Source organism: Meleagris gallopavo, chromosome 4 (genome assembly GCF_905368555.1).
Source record: "Meleagris gallopavo chromosome 4, MGAL_WU_HG_1.1, whole genome shotgun sequence".
Classification (NCBI taxonomy): domain Eukaryota; kingdom Metazoa; phylum Chordata; class Aves; order Galliformes; family Phasianidae; genus Meleagris; species Meleagris gallopavo.
Window position 1 is genome coordinate 41,603,378 of NC_139407.1, and position 16,538 is coordinate 41,619,915.

A 16,538-nucleotide genomic window follows, 5' to 3' on the forward strand; every position below is an offset into this window, starting at 1 on the left:
AGGAAGAAGTCTTTTTCCCATTTACTTCTCATTTTGATCTAGTCAAAAGATTCACATAAGGAATTATAATGTCAAAAGCTGTGTGCTGATGAGACTGTATCTGTGGACAGAAACTAAGCAGAAAATGTCATTGCCAAATATAAGCAGACTAAATTTTAAAGCACTTCTCACAGTCCACCATATCAAACACACTAGGAATATTCTCTCCTGACTATGAACATCACTTCATCAATCACAGTTTTTAATCTCCTGTTTCACAGTTTTCTTAGAAAAACATTTGGTCAATACTTTTGCTGTTAATAGTGTTCATGGACCTATAAACTAACTAATAGATCTGTAACGATTCAGAACAAACAGAACAGACAGTCACCGGATGGCTCTGACAGCAGCATGGTTGGAATAATTTCCAATTTTCTACTGTATTTAAGGAAAATTTAGGTTCTGTTTGTTTACTTCAAATTAACTTGAGTGAAATTAAATTTTTGTACATACTGATATTTATGATGTACACAAATGAAGTAACAAACTGGAGTACACGTTAGGCGAAACTTCAACACAAAGTATTCATTTAAAGAATGTGAAGAAAGTCCCATATTTGTAAGGCTGCTCAACTACAACTGACTTAACACCAAAATCATACTGGTCTCAGGTTTTATTAAAAATGCCTCTTCTACATTCAAAAGGTTTACAGCTGTATCAGTACAAAAAACCCAGAAAACATTCCCAGACACTAGAATATTGCTGAACTGAGTTTTGACTCTGCCAACTGCCACCCTCCATAAGAGCACCATAGCAGACCATTACCAACAGGTGAGCTGGGTGCAGCCACCTTGGTTTAAAGGTGCAACAGTAGTTAGGCCAGATGCAGGCCATCTGGCTTCTGTTTCAGATGACACTGCTGATTTATTACATATGCAACAGGTGCCTAAGTTTTCAGCCCCACTGATGATCATAGTGCTCAGTATTTGGTAATGCCTGTCTTTATTGTTAAAACTCAAGACCAGTGAGTGGTGGGATGATTAAAAATGCTCAAAAGTCAATGAACACCAAAGACACAGAAAATGAAACTGCCCCTTATGTACAAATGTAAATCATACACTGCACTCTCATTAAAGCAATTTTGAAAACACTACAAAGAAACGTTAACATGCTTATTATTTGTTAGCAATGCTCTACCTGTTAAGAGTATAATTCAGTACTTTTTCCTATGTAGTTAAAATCCAATTCGTTCTCTGTAAGAATTACTGTCTTTCCTGCTGGAAATGGTTCTGGTAATATTAAAAATATAGTCTCCTACTCATTAAGCTTTATTGATGGTGTTTTACGCAAATGGAGATAGTGCAATAAAACAAATTTTCCTCTGTATGTCCTCCTTCATATTTTCTACTTGTTACTTTAACAATCCTTATCAAAACAAATCATATTTTCTCAATATGGTAGTAAGGCTACACTTGAAATTACAAGTGATTTCAAGCAAAGACAAAGAAAGAAAACACTACTTACAAACCCTATCTAAATCAAGTACTCCACAAACAGAAAATGATCAGTTTGGGAAACTATTAGAAAGACATATTATTTTTCTGTTGTGCTCTTGTTCTCAAAGCTTTGGAGATGGTATACCAAGTTGAACAGATCCTCGCCCTAATCAAGCATGATATTGTGCCTTTCTCAGTCTGCAAATCACTTTCATCATTTGAAACTTTGTTATTGTTAAAATTGCTGTTATTTTGTAACACATACAGTACCTCACTCTTCACTGAACATTAAGATTCCTGACCACAAGTAACTTAATTACTTGATGAAACATCAGTAATAAGTTTAACTTCAGACTGCCATACACCATTCTGGATCTAGGCTATACTCTGGAAAACATCCACATCTGCAGAAGTTCAGAAGACATTTGCTGATAGGTAGCCTTGCCAGTTGACCTAGTGGGAAATTTCTAATAAGAATGTTTGTAAAACTAGCCATGGTTTATTAACTCAGTTAAATCATCATCAGAAAAATCTGAATAGAATCTATGTGTAACACCTCATACATGGGAGCACAAGAATTCAAGTCTGACTGCTCCAGGATACAGCTGGTTAGACACGATGGAATACAGGGGGATTCCATTTAAAACTTCCTTTGTTTCTCAGCAACACGTTTCAGGATGCACTCTCATTGCCTACAAACACTGCACTGTCCTAGGGCACCTATACTCGCAGTCTGCTGGCTCCCTCAGCTACATAAATTTATGTACTTTCTGCTGCAGGTTCTCCCCCAGCAGTTGCTTCTATTTCTTAGATTCACTCATTTGTCGTGAAACTGAATTGTCTGATTTAATCTATCAACTGTTACACTTAATTTCAGTTCTAGCATCAAGACTGAATGCGAGCAACACTTCTCAACACGCTCTCCCTCTATGATCTCCCACTTTGTTTCTGGAGATGGAGACAGTGTTTGTTAACCTTTCACTGACTACAGTGATAACCAGCAGTTTCATTTTCATAATCTCAGCAGGAATTTGATACAGGTGACTCATCAACTCATTTAAGATGATGTATGCAGCAAAACAGAAAGGATTGTCCATCCTTTTCAGCTCTAAAGTGGCAGTGAAAACAAGAAACATTCTACAATTTAGAATCATAGACGGTCTAACGCTTATGTCCAGCTGAGAACTTCTGTAAGGTTACCTTTGACTCTCTAGAAGTAACAATCTGCTGATACTTACAAGAGGGATGAAAGAAAAGGCCAAGTAATGAGTTATGATCTCCCTCTTTACTCACTTGGCTTCCAGTTAACAATATATAAGCTGGAGATAGCATAAGGCTGAACTTCAAATTAAACTCATTAAAACAATTTGTTTACTTTAGTCATACTTTTAGTAGCTATAACTTCCTGAGGAAATGGGATTTGTGACTTTATTACACTACATATGAAAAATACTTCCTTTTAAGTGACCCGCATGCACGCACTCTATTTCTTACATTGTAACAAAGTAAGATAGAGAAGATGGTACAGAAACTGTTGCAATCATCCTGACATCAGCTTTCCCCTACCATGAGCCAAAAAACGTTACAGTTAAAATACAATCTACTACCAAATTCATTCTCAATGCACTTCTTTCTTTGTCTTCTTGATAAGCATTAGAGATTGAAAGAATTACACAAACTAATTAAAGCAGTTCCTCAGTTTAAGACTATGACATTAGGGTCCCCTGTAAGAGATTTACTTCTGAGACCTTAGGGAGAACTGCAGACAACCAACCTATGAAAATTACCTGACCTAAGTCAAAGGTAAGACTCAAAGAAAAAAAAAAAAGTATTAAAAAACTAGTAGCAAAGTTACATTAAGCTCTCTCTTGAAAATTTTAGAATAAATGATAAAAATATAAACCACTAATACAATTTGGATATTTTGAAATGGAATAGTTAAAAAACAAACAAATCAAACACCACATAATAACATGGAAATAATAACAAATGCTGTGCCTAGTACTATGTGATGTTTCTAACATCAATCATCTTAGTTTTTTTCTGCAAATGTGACAGTTGTCCTTGATTTCTAAGAAGCAAGAAATAAAAGAACTCTTCTTAGCCAATAGAGTTAACACCAAACAGCTTCCGAAATCCAGTTTATCAAACTTTGAAGGGAAGTGTAGTGTGATGCTCTCAAAGACAGAGGGAAACTTGAGGGTAAAATCAGAAAATCCGCTTAGCAAGCTGAAAAAGTCATCAAGTTGTTTGCAGATTTCCTCTTTCACACACTCTTCAATGTGCTTTCTTGGCTAATTATCAACCTGCTCCCTGTATCAAGGCCAGATCATTTTGAAGAGCATGACAAAGATTCTAGTAAGTATAAAGACTGCCTTCTGTAACAACGCTGATGATTTCTCAGGAAAAAGAAAAGATTAAAAACCCACTAACTTGAGACAGATTTTAAGCTACATTGTCAAGCTTTTAGATGCTCTACATTCCATCATCAGTTCCTTGGTTTACTTCAAAATATGAAGAAAAACATGCCCAGCAAACACATTCTTCCCCACTTAAGCGTCTTAAGAAGAATTTGTTCCCTAAGATAAAAAAAAAAAAAAGCAATTCCTCTTCACATGCATACCCCACGAGATAGTAACACAATATCAGTGCTTTATCATCAGACAAAGAACAAGTAGCTACAGAGATGTGCAAGCAAAATATTAAAAAGCACTAGACTTCTATTACAGCCATAATTATATTTTTCTCTGAACACATGACAATGGAGTGATTCTGACAGTTGCTTCTCAATTTATCCATCATTAATGAGATAAGTCAACAGTTCAATCTGCTTGACTTATATAAGCTTTTTAAAAGCAGCTTTCTTTGACAGGAGCCTTTCCATGAAGTAGTGATTACTAACAGAAACAAGCACTTATAAAAACTATAAAATATAATTATAAAAACCTGCAGGTATGGAGGTATCACACATGCATACCACTACTAAATGAAGTAACAGAGACATAGTTTAGGATTGCAAAGCATAAGAATGTCAGAATTAATTCCTTAGGTAGAGAGCACTTTACTCCCTCAACTTCATATGTCCCACACTGTCCAGCTCTATTTGCACGAAGGAAACCTCCATTCTGTATCAATAGTATTCTTGTCAGGTGGTAGAGATTTTAAGACCTAAGAATAGCTGTAAACAAGCTGGATCAAAACAAGGATACTACAGGAAAAGTACTTATCAAACTTATACATACAATTTCACCAAAGCAATAGATAGAACAGTATATGTTATTAGTGTCTTTTTCTTTTTTCTCCCAACAACATCTCTCTCAACGGTGACAATGTAGGTTGCCTGTTTTATCAGCTTGTTATCTCTTTGCTGGCATACTTTTTTACTTAGAATATAAAGACAACAGGAAGCCACCTTACCTTTTTCTTCATCTATTCGAAAAACTCCCATACCAGATCCATCTCTGATGGAATATCTTATCTCCCCATCTCGTCCCTCATCTTCATCATAAGCAGATACAGTCATTACTGAGGAGCCAATAGGGGCATCTTCTTTTACAAAGCCTTTATCTGCAAATACAGAGAACCGTGGAGGGTGCAAGTTCTCATTCACATCAACTACCTCAACTTCAACGTAACATGTAGAAGATAATGAAATGGGTTTTCCTTTGTCCTTGGCCCGCACAGTCAAATTATAAAGTTGTTTCTTTTCATAATCCAGTCTTTGTACAATACGTATTGCTCCACTTAGTTTATCAACATCAAAAGTGCCATCCCCACTGTCCAAAAGACTGTATCGTACTTGACTTGACTGGCCTAAATCAGGATCATAGGCTTCTAACCATGTAATAATTGTTCCTTCGGGAAGATCTTCTCGAATTTTCACATGATAATTTGAAGGAATAAACTTAGGAGGATTATCATTAACATCTTCTATAGAGACTTTCAAAATAACTGTCGAAAATAACTGAGGTTCTTCGGTAGGTTGGTCTCTAGCCTCTATTTTCAAGAAATAAACAGGTTGTTCTTCATGATCCAGAAGCCCGACAACTTTCACAACTCCTGTCACAGCATTAATAGCAAACTTGTCAGTATCTGTAAGAAGAGAATATTTCACTTCTCCATTAGCCCCTAAATCTTTATCGGTAGCTTCAATTTGAATAATTTCACTGTTTAGCTCCTTGTTTTCACTCACTTCCACAAAATAGCTGTCTTGTAGAAACTCTGGGGGGTTATCATTAGCATCCAAAATTCTTATGTCTAGAAGGTGCCAGGCAGACTTCTGTGGTATTCCAAGGTCATAGACAGTAACATTCAGATTGTATTTATCTTTTACTTCTCGGTCAAGTGGAGACAAAATTTTCAGCATTCCACTTTCCATATCAACGATGAAACTGCTGTCTTCATTACCTCCAGAGATAACATATACTAACTTTCCATTGAAGCCAGTATCAAGATCAGTAGCATTCAGAAGTATTATGCTGGAGCCCACAGGTTGATCCTCTCTTACCTCAATGCTACTGGGGAGAGTACTTCTAAACTGAGGTGTATGCATATTCAAGGAGTGAGTGTCAAAGAAAACATCCTCAACTTCCCCACGACTGTGCAATTTATTTGCTTGTAAGAGCTTCTCTGCAAGCATCTTGGCAACACCAGTTTCTTCACATTGCAAGTTGACCAGTTTGCGACCAGTAGCTACAGTGATGTTGATATACAATGGTTTTGCAAAGTTTTCTCCATCTGTAGCTGTAATTTTCAAACTGTGAAAAGACATTTTAGCACCTGGGCCATCTGTTAGCGACTGCTTGAGTGAAAGTACACCAGAATTTGGATTTAGACTAAATAAATCCAGCTCATTTCCAGATTCAATTTGGTATCTTACCAACTGGAGCTCATCAGCATCAATGGCAGATACAGTTGTTATTTGTTCTCCAACACCAAGATCCCTGGGAATTGTTCCCTCACAATTAATTTTCTCAAACAGAGGTATATTGTCATTCAGATTATTTAAGATAATAGTCACGGGAACTTCAACTTCTCGACGATATGGTATACCCCAATCAGAAGCTCGAATCCTTAAATTGTAAACCCTTGGCATCAATTCATAATCCAAGTCTTCTGAGGTACTAATAATCCCACTGAAATGGTTAATCACAAATGGCAAAGGGTTTAGGTTTGCAATACTGTAGGTAACATAACCATTCTCCCCTTCATCAGGATCTTTTGCACTCACTCTCATGACACTCGTACCTATTGGCACATTCTCATCAAAAGATGCTTTATAGGCTGTCTGAGTAAATTCAGGAGGATTGCTGTTCATGCCTAATACCTTAATTAATACTTTAGCAGTAGCTCTTCTGTCACTTGTCATAACCTCAAGTTCAAAATGGGAGGAGTATTGTGCTTTTATGGGTTCTGAAGTGGTAATAAGACCAGTATGAGTGTTTAAATTGAATTTTACTTTGTCAGGCGTATTTTTAAATATATATTTTAAATGTGGGTAACTAGGCAGAGCTTTCACCATTACAACAGGCGTGTTTGGAGGGGCAAATTCACTTATTTCAGCTCTATATATCTCTTTTTCAAATCTGGCAGGACCAGACTTAAATTGTGGTGATGTCACATGAACAACTTTTACAGATGAAAACTGCGGAGGATTTCCTTTATCTTTAGCTTGAAGGGTAAGGTTGTATCCAAAAGGGTGGCTCTCCCAGTCAATGTGACCAACAGCTTTGACTCTATATTCTTTACCTCCTGGCACAGATCTCACTGTTCTGAACTGCTGAAGTGGATCACCTGCAACAATGTTCAATGATGCTATTTCTCCATTTGAACCTTGATCATTGTCCTCTACGGTTACAATTGCATAAGTTGGATCTTTGTCTGATTCTGATGGAGTCAATGTAACAGCTGTAATAACAGGGGCATATTCATTTGCTTGCTCTACATAAACAGTTAGTTTTGCCATACTGCTGATGCCACTGCTACCATACAGCTTCAGTCCACGGTCCACAGCAAGAATTTCCATCTCATAAAGCTTAGTGTCCAAGTAGTCAAGCCTGCCAGTTAGAACTACCACACCACTAGTAGGATGTATAGCAAACACATCTGTTCTTTCTTTAAAGCTATAGTAGAACTCCCCATTTGTTCCTATATCTGCATCTGTCGCACTGACTCTTGCAATGCTGGTCCTTATTGCTGTGTTTTCAGGCAAAGAAACGCTGTAAGATGTCGGAGAAAACAAAGGCCGCAAGTCATTTGTATCCAGTACCTGTACCCTGACCTTCGTGCGCGTTTCAGCATTTGTATTTTTTTCAACTGCTTTAACAGTCAGCATATAATGGTCTTTTACCTCTCTGTTAAGGATAGCTGTGTTTCCTCCCTTGGTCCGTATTCTCAAAAAACAAAAGTTTCCAAGAACATATTCCTCAGCTTTGAACAAGTTCTCATTGTCACCAGAAATAATTTTGTACCTTAGGTCCCATAATGGATTTACAATATAAATGCCCATTTTCACTGGATGCCCAACGTAAGTTTTGGCTGCAGAATTCTCATACACAGTTGCATTATACTGCGCCTGTGTAAATTGCATTGGTGAAACATGATGTGGTATTTGACTTCCTTCACAGTTTTCAATATGCTGCACCAGCAGCATCAGCAGCAAGAGCATAGTCAAGTATCTTCCCATGGCAGCAATTACAAACAACCTGAAACAAGAGAAAGAAGCATTAAGACTTACGGATGTTCAAATATTATTCAGGTAACTTTTATACTTAGTTTCAAACTCACACTTTGAAGAAAACTATATATATATATATATATATATATAGGCTATACCCTTTTTTGCAGAATGTTTCAACATGACTTAGTTCTAGTAAAGCAGGTAAATTAAAATGACCCCAAAATCTCAAGAGTCCCCAAGACCAAGTTTAGGAATTATTACCATGATACAAGGAGAACACGTGGTTAACTCCATCTGAAACACTTTGTGAAGTAAAACTATTAGAAGAAATATACCAGTGCTGGCTACTGTAAGTCAGCAAACTTGATCTGAATGAATCTGGAGTACTGAACTTTCACTCCAGTCCTCTAGTTCATATGAAACCTTGTCTTTTGATAGAAAGTTTTTCTCCCTCATTTCACTTAGACTGTAAAATGAATTATGTCCAATGATGCAGAAGTAAACTGCAATATTTGGCTTGAAACTACAATGGATTTTCTCTTGATTCTTCAATATATACTATAAGCACCTGTTATAATAAGTACAGACAGAAGTTATAAGTAGACAATTATTCCATACATGTTGTATTCTTGCCAGCTCTAAGTCTCCTTTTAAGAGTAGAGGATAGCAGTGCATACAACTTAAATAAAAGAGCCAGGCACCACTAAGCTGTAAAACCATCAGTAAGGGATGAAGTGTAATCCTTTATTCCTCCCCCTAAATAGATATAAGAATTTATCATCAAGAGCTATTGGAATATGAATCTAATAAGATAACTGGAAAGACTATTAAGATGTGTTTCTTTTAAACACAGTCCAGAACAGCAAGGTGGACATGGAGACATGCCCTCACTAGCACTATCTTTAAGGAAAAGGAATAATTTTCATTGTCTAAATCCATGCATAAAGAAAGGCAGAAAGCTCAGAAATTAGATCTTTCAAGACTATGGTCTTCATCAGCATCCATACTAGTTGTTACTTCTGAAAATCTCATAGGATAAGTTAAAGCTTCAGAATGCCTCATAAACAAAGCTCAACCTTCCAAAAGAAAAAAAAAAAAAAAAAAATGTCTTGGGAGAAAAAATTATTTCCAGCAAGTAAAAAGCAATTTAGCTTAAACCTGATTAATTTTATTAAGTAGCACACATTCTTTCCTTTCACCTTCTTTCAAATCCTAAACATTTTTCCTTTACCTCTTTTTTAGCATCTTCTTCCCTGGCTGATTTTTGTCATACAACTATCAATGCTAATTCCTAACTGTGCTCTTCTCTCATTCTTCCTGACCTCTTCTCCCACATTTTATCCTTAGTTTTCCTCCTCCCTACCTTCGACTGTCATTCTCCTCAGTGCCTATTCTCACTACTCCTGTTCATCTCAGCTCAAAAAGTGCCCCATTATATTGCCTTCTTCACCCACTCACATTTTCTCTCACTGTTATTTTTTTCTTCTCTCATTCCTACCTGCTCAATTAGATGCCTGAAAGAGCACACTGGCTGAAATTCCATGGGCCATTTCTACCCACAAGGAAGAATTACAGCAAATTAACCTGGTTGTGTCAACAGTTCACTCTAAAACCTCAGAAGCAGCTAATTTGGTCACAGCTATTTCTAAATCAGTGAGTTTGAGGAGGACTTAAAACTCAGACCCACAGAGCTATAGGAAATTTGAGAGAAGAAATAAAAACCAGTCAGTTTCCTTTAGGAAGAAAAAAGAAGTGTAGTCTGTCTTCCAAATATAGCAGTTAAGTTACTTGATTAAGGCTATGGCTATAGCAAAGTACAAAATTTAAGTTACTAGCTGGAAAGCTTACTGAAAAGGTCTGGAAGAATGAAAAGTGGGTAGGGCAAATGAGTGTAACACTGAAGTAATCACCATGTCAATGGATTAACAGTTTTATTCCTCCCCTCACCATTTTTTCTAGACTATGGTTTGTCCTTAAACACACACTTGGGTCTCCAGTACTTCATTCTCCTAACACGCTGCTAAATAAACATTTACTACAGTAACTTTTTTCATGAAAATAACTGATATCAGTACCTTTTAAACTCCAAGCAATTTAAGAAGTCATTAGTCTTAGCTAAAAGATGTGTCAGAAATTATTACATCACTTTAAGTAATCAGTAGAAACAATTCTCACTGTGGAAGTTTTAGGACCTGCAACTATGAGAGGTGAAAGAAACTCCACTCTATCCAAAAAATTCAGGTGTTAAAACCACCCATCTTCTTTGGTGAAAGCCTTCCAAAAGTTGTGGGAAGCAGCCACTTAGGGGAGAAGTACGGCTAGGCAAACAGAAGTTACTCTCCTGTCTTTCTCACCTATCAGAACAATTCTCTATAAATCACTTCTATGCAATTCCTTAAACTCTCAGCACTCATTTTGCACTCTTGTCCAAACTGGATGTATTTTGCGCCTACTGTCTATTAAAATTCAGTAGCAGAGAGTATGTGCACCTCGGGTGCTACATCATTTTGTAACTCACAACCCATACTTATTAGCAGCTGGGAAGAAGCTGTCAGGAACAGCATATTTACTAAGTAAAACACTATGGGTCTGTTTTTTGGTTTTTTTTTTTTTTTTTTTTTTTAATCTTTTGCTCCTCTTATCTCAGGCACATTTGATTACGATGCATTGGACTGCACTAAGATTCTCAAGTTCTTCATTAAAATTCTAAGTTGAACACATGCGTAGGTTTTTCTATTACATAAATATTTTCCTGTTCTATAATACCTTAAGTACTCTTTGCTTATTTTCTGTAATAACTTCAAGTAGAGTCTGCTCAGTGCTGGCAACAGGCAGGCTATTAATTCAACCACCAGTAAGAGTCCATTTTGTAGCAGCAAATTCCAAGGTCTGCTGAGTCACAACCTACAGCTTAATAGCATCCCTCAACTCTGTTGCTCAGTGGAGTACATTACACAAAAATAAGTGAAATGTAGCAAATATCTAACTTATCTTGTGTCATCATTTGCAGAGTTACTTGCAGAAGTACTTTGCCAGAAACCAAAAACTCTTGAACCAGGATTATCAACATATACTATAATCTTGATAAATATCCACAGTATTAAAAAATGCAAAGACAGTTAATTACTAAGGGAAAGTATGAGGACATTCAGATAGAGTGCTTATGTGTTAGATATAAACTCAGATGGTTCGTAACAGTAAGCCAGCATAACTGAATTTCATCTAGACTACACCTCAAATTCCTCAATTTTATTTTTTTTTTTAATCTTTGGAGTATCACCACTTCAAGACTTTCTGCATCCATTTTCAAGACATAATGGAACTGTTTGCTTACAAACACCATACCCCTAGGTTTATAACAAGCACATTGTATTTATTCTGGAATGTTACATTCCAACGAACTTTGATATCCTACTCGGAAGGACCATTACTTATATGTATATTAACTGTAGGGAAACTTATGATAGTTTTACTAGCTACTACATTAACAACGCGATTTAACTCATTAACATAATCTGAAATGGGAAAAAAATACTCACAACTTAGCAATATGCACCATCTTCATGATAAAGACAAGAGAAAAAGAGAAACTGGCAGGGCTGGCAGACCTCAGACTGAAAACTTACAAATGCAGAAAATTTGGATAAGATCCTGGTCTTATATATGCCTGTTTCTCTTAGCAGAATGCTTGCAGTATATAGACTTGTAACTTTAAGCAGCAAACAGAGTAAAACAGAAAAATGCCAAACAGGCAAAACAAGCTCTAACTTCTGCATAAGGTACCAACAGGATACACTGCAGGAGTTATCCTCACCAATTACATAAAAACGACATATGGAAAAAGACTGGGCTAAAAAGCTGTCAGGATAAGCCTTGGTGCCACTGCTCTTCCTCTCCTACTCACAAGGCCAGCCAGTCCAGTCCATAACACAGAGCAACATCGCCTACAGTGGCAGATGACAACCCTGTGCATGGCTTTAACACCAAGCTTGGGAAACACCAGACAGCACTAGAAGAGGTGCTGCTGCTACAGTGATTGCCTTCTGAAAGACATCACTAACTTTTAACAAACATGGTAGCACTTTGGTGTTGTTTTCTATGTTTTTTGACACACGTGCTTCTTTAATTTGCAATGTTTCTAACACTAAGATGCATCTACTAATCAAAACATCACCAATTTACTTTAAAGTCAGTTTTGATCAGCATGTGTGAGTAAAGCCATCTGATACAAATACAGTGTGAAAAGTTATTACTGCAGTAATTAAACTGTTATGACAGGGTGTCTATTGTAGCAGTGGAGGGAAGATCATGAGACTTCGTGAGCTGTACAACTCTACAGTTGTACCTTCTCTTTCCATTGTTTAAAAGCAATTATTCATGTAGCCCCACCAGAAAAAAAAAAAAAAAAAAAAGCCAGGTTTAACTACTTCAACATCTTTAAGCTTCCAATTAAAACTTAAAAGTAAAACTTTTCTTTTTAAATCAACACTGAAAAAGTTTCTTAGGGCTTTTTATTTTGGGGAGGAGAAAGAGAGACACCAGTGAGGGGTTTCTGTGTGTTGGCAGACAGAAAGGCAACACATGATGAAAGCATATAGGAGCGTTGTATTCGTAAAGCTGGTAAGTTATTCAAAAAATGTACACTGCCGTAGAGATTAATGTAACAGTTTCAACTTGTGACTGAACTCCAGAGAGCTTCATGCTTACATTCACCACCTTAGAAGTTAATCTCATGAGGTGCTTTGATTTATGCAGTCCAGATCTCTGCTGTTAAAAGGAAAACACAGCCACTGCATTCAGGCAGCACGCGAAGACATTGACTAAGGTGGTTTCACACTGAGAAGTGTAACTATTTGCACACAACAGCGAGTAGCATATCTTGTACTGAGCTCTCCCACTGTACAAGGAAAAGCAGATCTTTGGGAATTAAGAAGTGTAGTCAAAATTTAACATGACACTAAAATTCAAGAGGACAAAAGCAGTTTTACTGAGCCAATACTCCGCTTTAACTAAAAAACAAACAAGCAAAAAACCCCAAACAATAAAAGACATGAATCTGTGAGGTTTTATAGACTTTTTTTTTTTTCCTTTCTTGCTTTTACCAAAACCAATGATACCTTGGCCATATAAACTCCTTTCTCATACTAAGTTATCAACCCAGGAGCCTGCTGTACTACTGGAGCTCACCTTCCCTAAGCGCAAGAGCTCAGGATTTCAGAAAACAAACAAAACTCTCTGAAATAAAGTCGTTTCAGCATTGAAATGCGGTATTTCACTGACTAAACATCTGAGTATTTCCACGTGTTTCAACAGGTACATAGGAAACACGCAGATGGACCAGGTAATAGATGCAAGTTTCCTATCTCCCATGCAACATCCAGGAAAAATTCATATCTAAGTCTTTAAGCTGCAGGGAAGCCACTTGGTGGAAGCCTGGATTACTTCGCAATGTCTTAACGCATTCTCCTCCTGCCAAGAAAGTAAAGTTTACAACCAGGGGCACTTTTACTCCAATAGGGCGATCCGCCGTCTCTGACTGCCACCCTCAAACAGCGCTCCACTCCCTGTGAGTAGCACAGAGCCAAGGGAGAGCGCCGCGTCCTTGCTCCTTATCGCTCGGGGGAATGCGGGAGAAAAGCAACGAGGGACGCCGGGCGAAGTGCAAACAAAGGGCCAGCACCACCCCGGGACATTTCTCCGCCGCGAACCGCTCCCGTTGCATCGCGGGGGAATTAAGTTCACAATGGCCCATTGAACGCAGACGAAGACAGACACCTTGCCTTGGGGGAAATATTATAACAACCCTTTTCTTTTTTTCCTCGACAGAACTTACGAGCAACCTGCTGCCTGTGTGCCGACCGGCTCCCCCCGCCCCATCCGCCCGCTACCCCGGCGCCGAGTCCACCCCCCCCCCCCCCCCGGCTTCGCCGCGGCACAACCTCTCTCTCGTCCCAGCCGTCCCATCCGTCCCGCACCAAACTTCTCATAACTTCTCAACCCCCCTCTCACCACGCTCAGTGCCTCCGGGTCGGGGGCGCCAGCCGGGCCCAGCCCCGCATGCTGCCTCCGCCGCGCAGTTTTCCTTTCTTCGCCGCCCGCACGCCTCGCCGCTGCCCTCCGCCCCTCCACGCCGCGGGGCCCCCCGGAGCCGTATTCCTCCGCCGCACCGGACCGCGGCCGCTCCGGAACTCGTTTCTGGGGCGCTCTGCGGCCGCGGACACGGCTGCAGCCCCGCACCCCGGATTCGCCCCGCCCGGGGCTGGGCTGAACGCCGACGGGCGGGAGTGGCGCCTCCGGCCGTAGCCCCGCCGGGAGGGGCGACGGGGACAACGGCGCTTTCAAGTATAGGAAAGTGCTGAGGTAGGCGACTGAGAAACTTTAGCAAGCCGGGGCTCGGCCGCAGGGACTGGAAGGGACCTCGAGGGACACCTTCAAAATACACAGAAAACGGGCGGCATCGCTACGGGGCTGCCCTAAGCGGAGCCCGCGGTTCTACCCCCTCCCCGCCAGCAGCCGCGTAATGACCGCAGCCCCAGCGGTCGGCCGCCTACAGGGCAGGAGCGGCGCCGGGGGCAGAGAGTGCGGCGCCGTCCGCTTCACCCCCCCGGCGGTGGTGGCTCCGTCCCAACCCTCGGCACAGAGTGTGGGTGCCCCGCTTCGCTGAGGCTAGCGCTGCCGGCCGACCCAACGTTAAATACTGCCAAACGTTCCTCGGAGAGTTCCCTGCTCATTAATAAGTGATGGCACTTCACAACCAGCAAACGTTTGCCCGGGGAATCCCAGCGCAGCAGGCTCGCGGCTGCGAGCGGGGGAAGCCGGCGGGGGCACATTAGCCCCGACACGGCTTTTATGAGCCGCATAAATAAATAAAGCCAGCTGCGGGGGGGAGGGGAGAAGAGGAGGGCGCTGTTAGCAGAGCCCGGCGCGCCCCACAGCTGGAGATCAGAAGGAAGCGGCCCTTCAGAACGCGGCGGCCGCAGCCAGGAGGCTGTTCCCCGCAGCCCCCGCGCACGCTCCCGGGGCCGCCCCGGCAGCCCCCAGCCCCCAGGCGCAGCTCGGCGGCGGCCGGCAGGGGGCGCCACGGCACAGCGCAGCGAGCGGAGCCGGCACAGCGCCGGCGGGCAGCCCGGTACGGAGCGGCCGAGTCCGGCCCACGCTGCGCTGCGCCGCGCTGGCAGCGATGCGCGCAGGGCTGCGGGTCGGTGCTGCGCTGCCTCTGGCTCCAGGTGCGAAACAGCTCGGGTCAGCTCCGCGTGTAGAGACACAGACATACATGTGCGTGTACGCATATATGCAGAAACATAGGTATGCTACAGTTTCAAACTACTGTATCTACGGGTTGAAGCGCAAACAGCCTTTTCATTAAAATCCGCTCACTGTAGCACCACGACTCAAGAAAACCACCTTCCCGAGCATCCTGCTGCTGACAAACTCATTAAACAAAGAACTCACCAGACCAGCTGGACTCGGCGCTCTCCTCTCAAAGTCCGCTCCAGCTCAATTCATCTCCACACACACTTCCCTCTCGCTACCCTCCCTGTTTTTGCCGTCTTTCGGAGAAGCAGCAATCACAGCCTCGTTGCCCGCGCAGTTCTAGCGCCTGCCCGCGGCCCCGGAGTTCCGCGCGGCCCCGGCGCGCTGTGAGCGAGGCGCCCGGCCCTGCCGGCACTGCGCGGTGCTCCGGTTGCCGGCCATCCGCAGCTCCGGCTCCAGAGGGAGGAAAAAGAGAGATGAGTAGGGAAGAAGGTGGGAAAAAAAAAAGGAAATAAAAAAAGGAAAAAATGAAGGCGAAATGAGAGATCCAACTTTCTCAAGACATGTCCAGGCAAAGAACGGGAGAGTTGAGTTGAGCAGCGGAGAGAGTGAGTGGGAAAGCTGCGATGGCTCGTTGCTCCCTCCCTCCTCGCTTCCTCCGCCTTCCTCCCTCCCTCTCTCCCTCCCTCTCCCCCTTCTCTCGCTCTCCGGCCGGCCCTCCCGGACCCCAATTCCGGAGCACCTCCTCTCCTTCCCTCCTCGCCTCCCCTCTCCTCGCCGCTCGCCACGGCTCCGCGCGGGGCCGCTGCCGCGCACCTGGGCCCGGCTGCCTGCAGGTGAGTCGCGGCGAAACGAGGCGAACCGTCTCCTCGCTCCCGGCCTCTTCCCCGGGGCTCTCTTGTGCCGCCTGTTCGGGACCCGCTGGCTCCGCCGCCGCCGCGCCCGGCCGTTCCTTTACCAGACGGAACACAGCTACTGAAATGAACGGGCAACTCCGAGACGGTTGAGCAAGAGAAGAGCCCGCTTTCTTCCAGCCGCGCTAAAACTGGAGTAGCTCTCTGCCTCTCACCCCCCGTTTTCACTGTTTTTCCTCCTTTTTCTCTATTTTGGTGTGGGGTTTTTTTTTTTTT

At 41.8% G+C, this 16,538-nt stretch overlaps 1 protein-coding gene across 4 annotated transcripts in view; it reads right to left on the reverse strand.

Moving 5' to 3' along the window:
- FAT1 (FAT atypical cadherin 1) overlaps positions 1-16,064 on the reverse strand; it is a 103,128-nt gene extending 87,064 nt beyond the window's left edge. For 3 of the 4 annotated variants that reach the window (XM_085223039.1, XM_085223038.1, XM_085223036.1), the window contains exons 1-2: positions 15,607-16,064; positions 4,893-8,179 (exon numbers count right to left, since the gene is read on the reverse strand). In XM_085223039.1, the coding sequence (XP_085079165.1) occupies positions 4,893-8,160 (3,268 nt within the window). In that variant the 5' untranslated portion in view covers positions 8,161-8,179; positions 15,607-16,064. Of the gene's footprint in view, positions 1-4,892; positions 8,180-14,163; positions 14,431-15,606 lie in introns of those variants that run through there. The other variant, XM_085223037.1, reaches the window with a different exon arrangement.
- Positions 16,065-16,538: the final 474 nt, after the last annotated feature.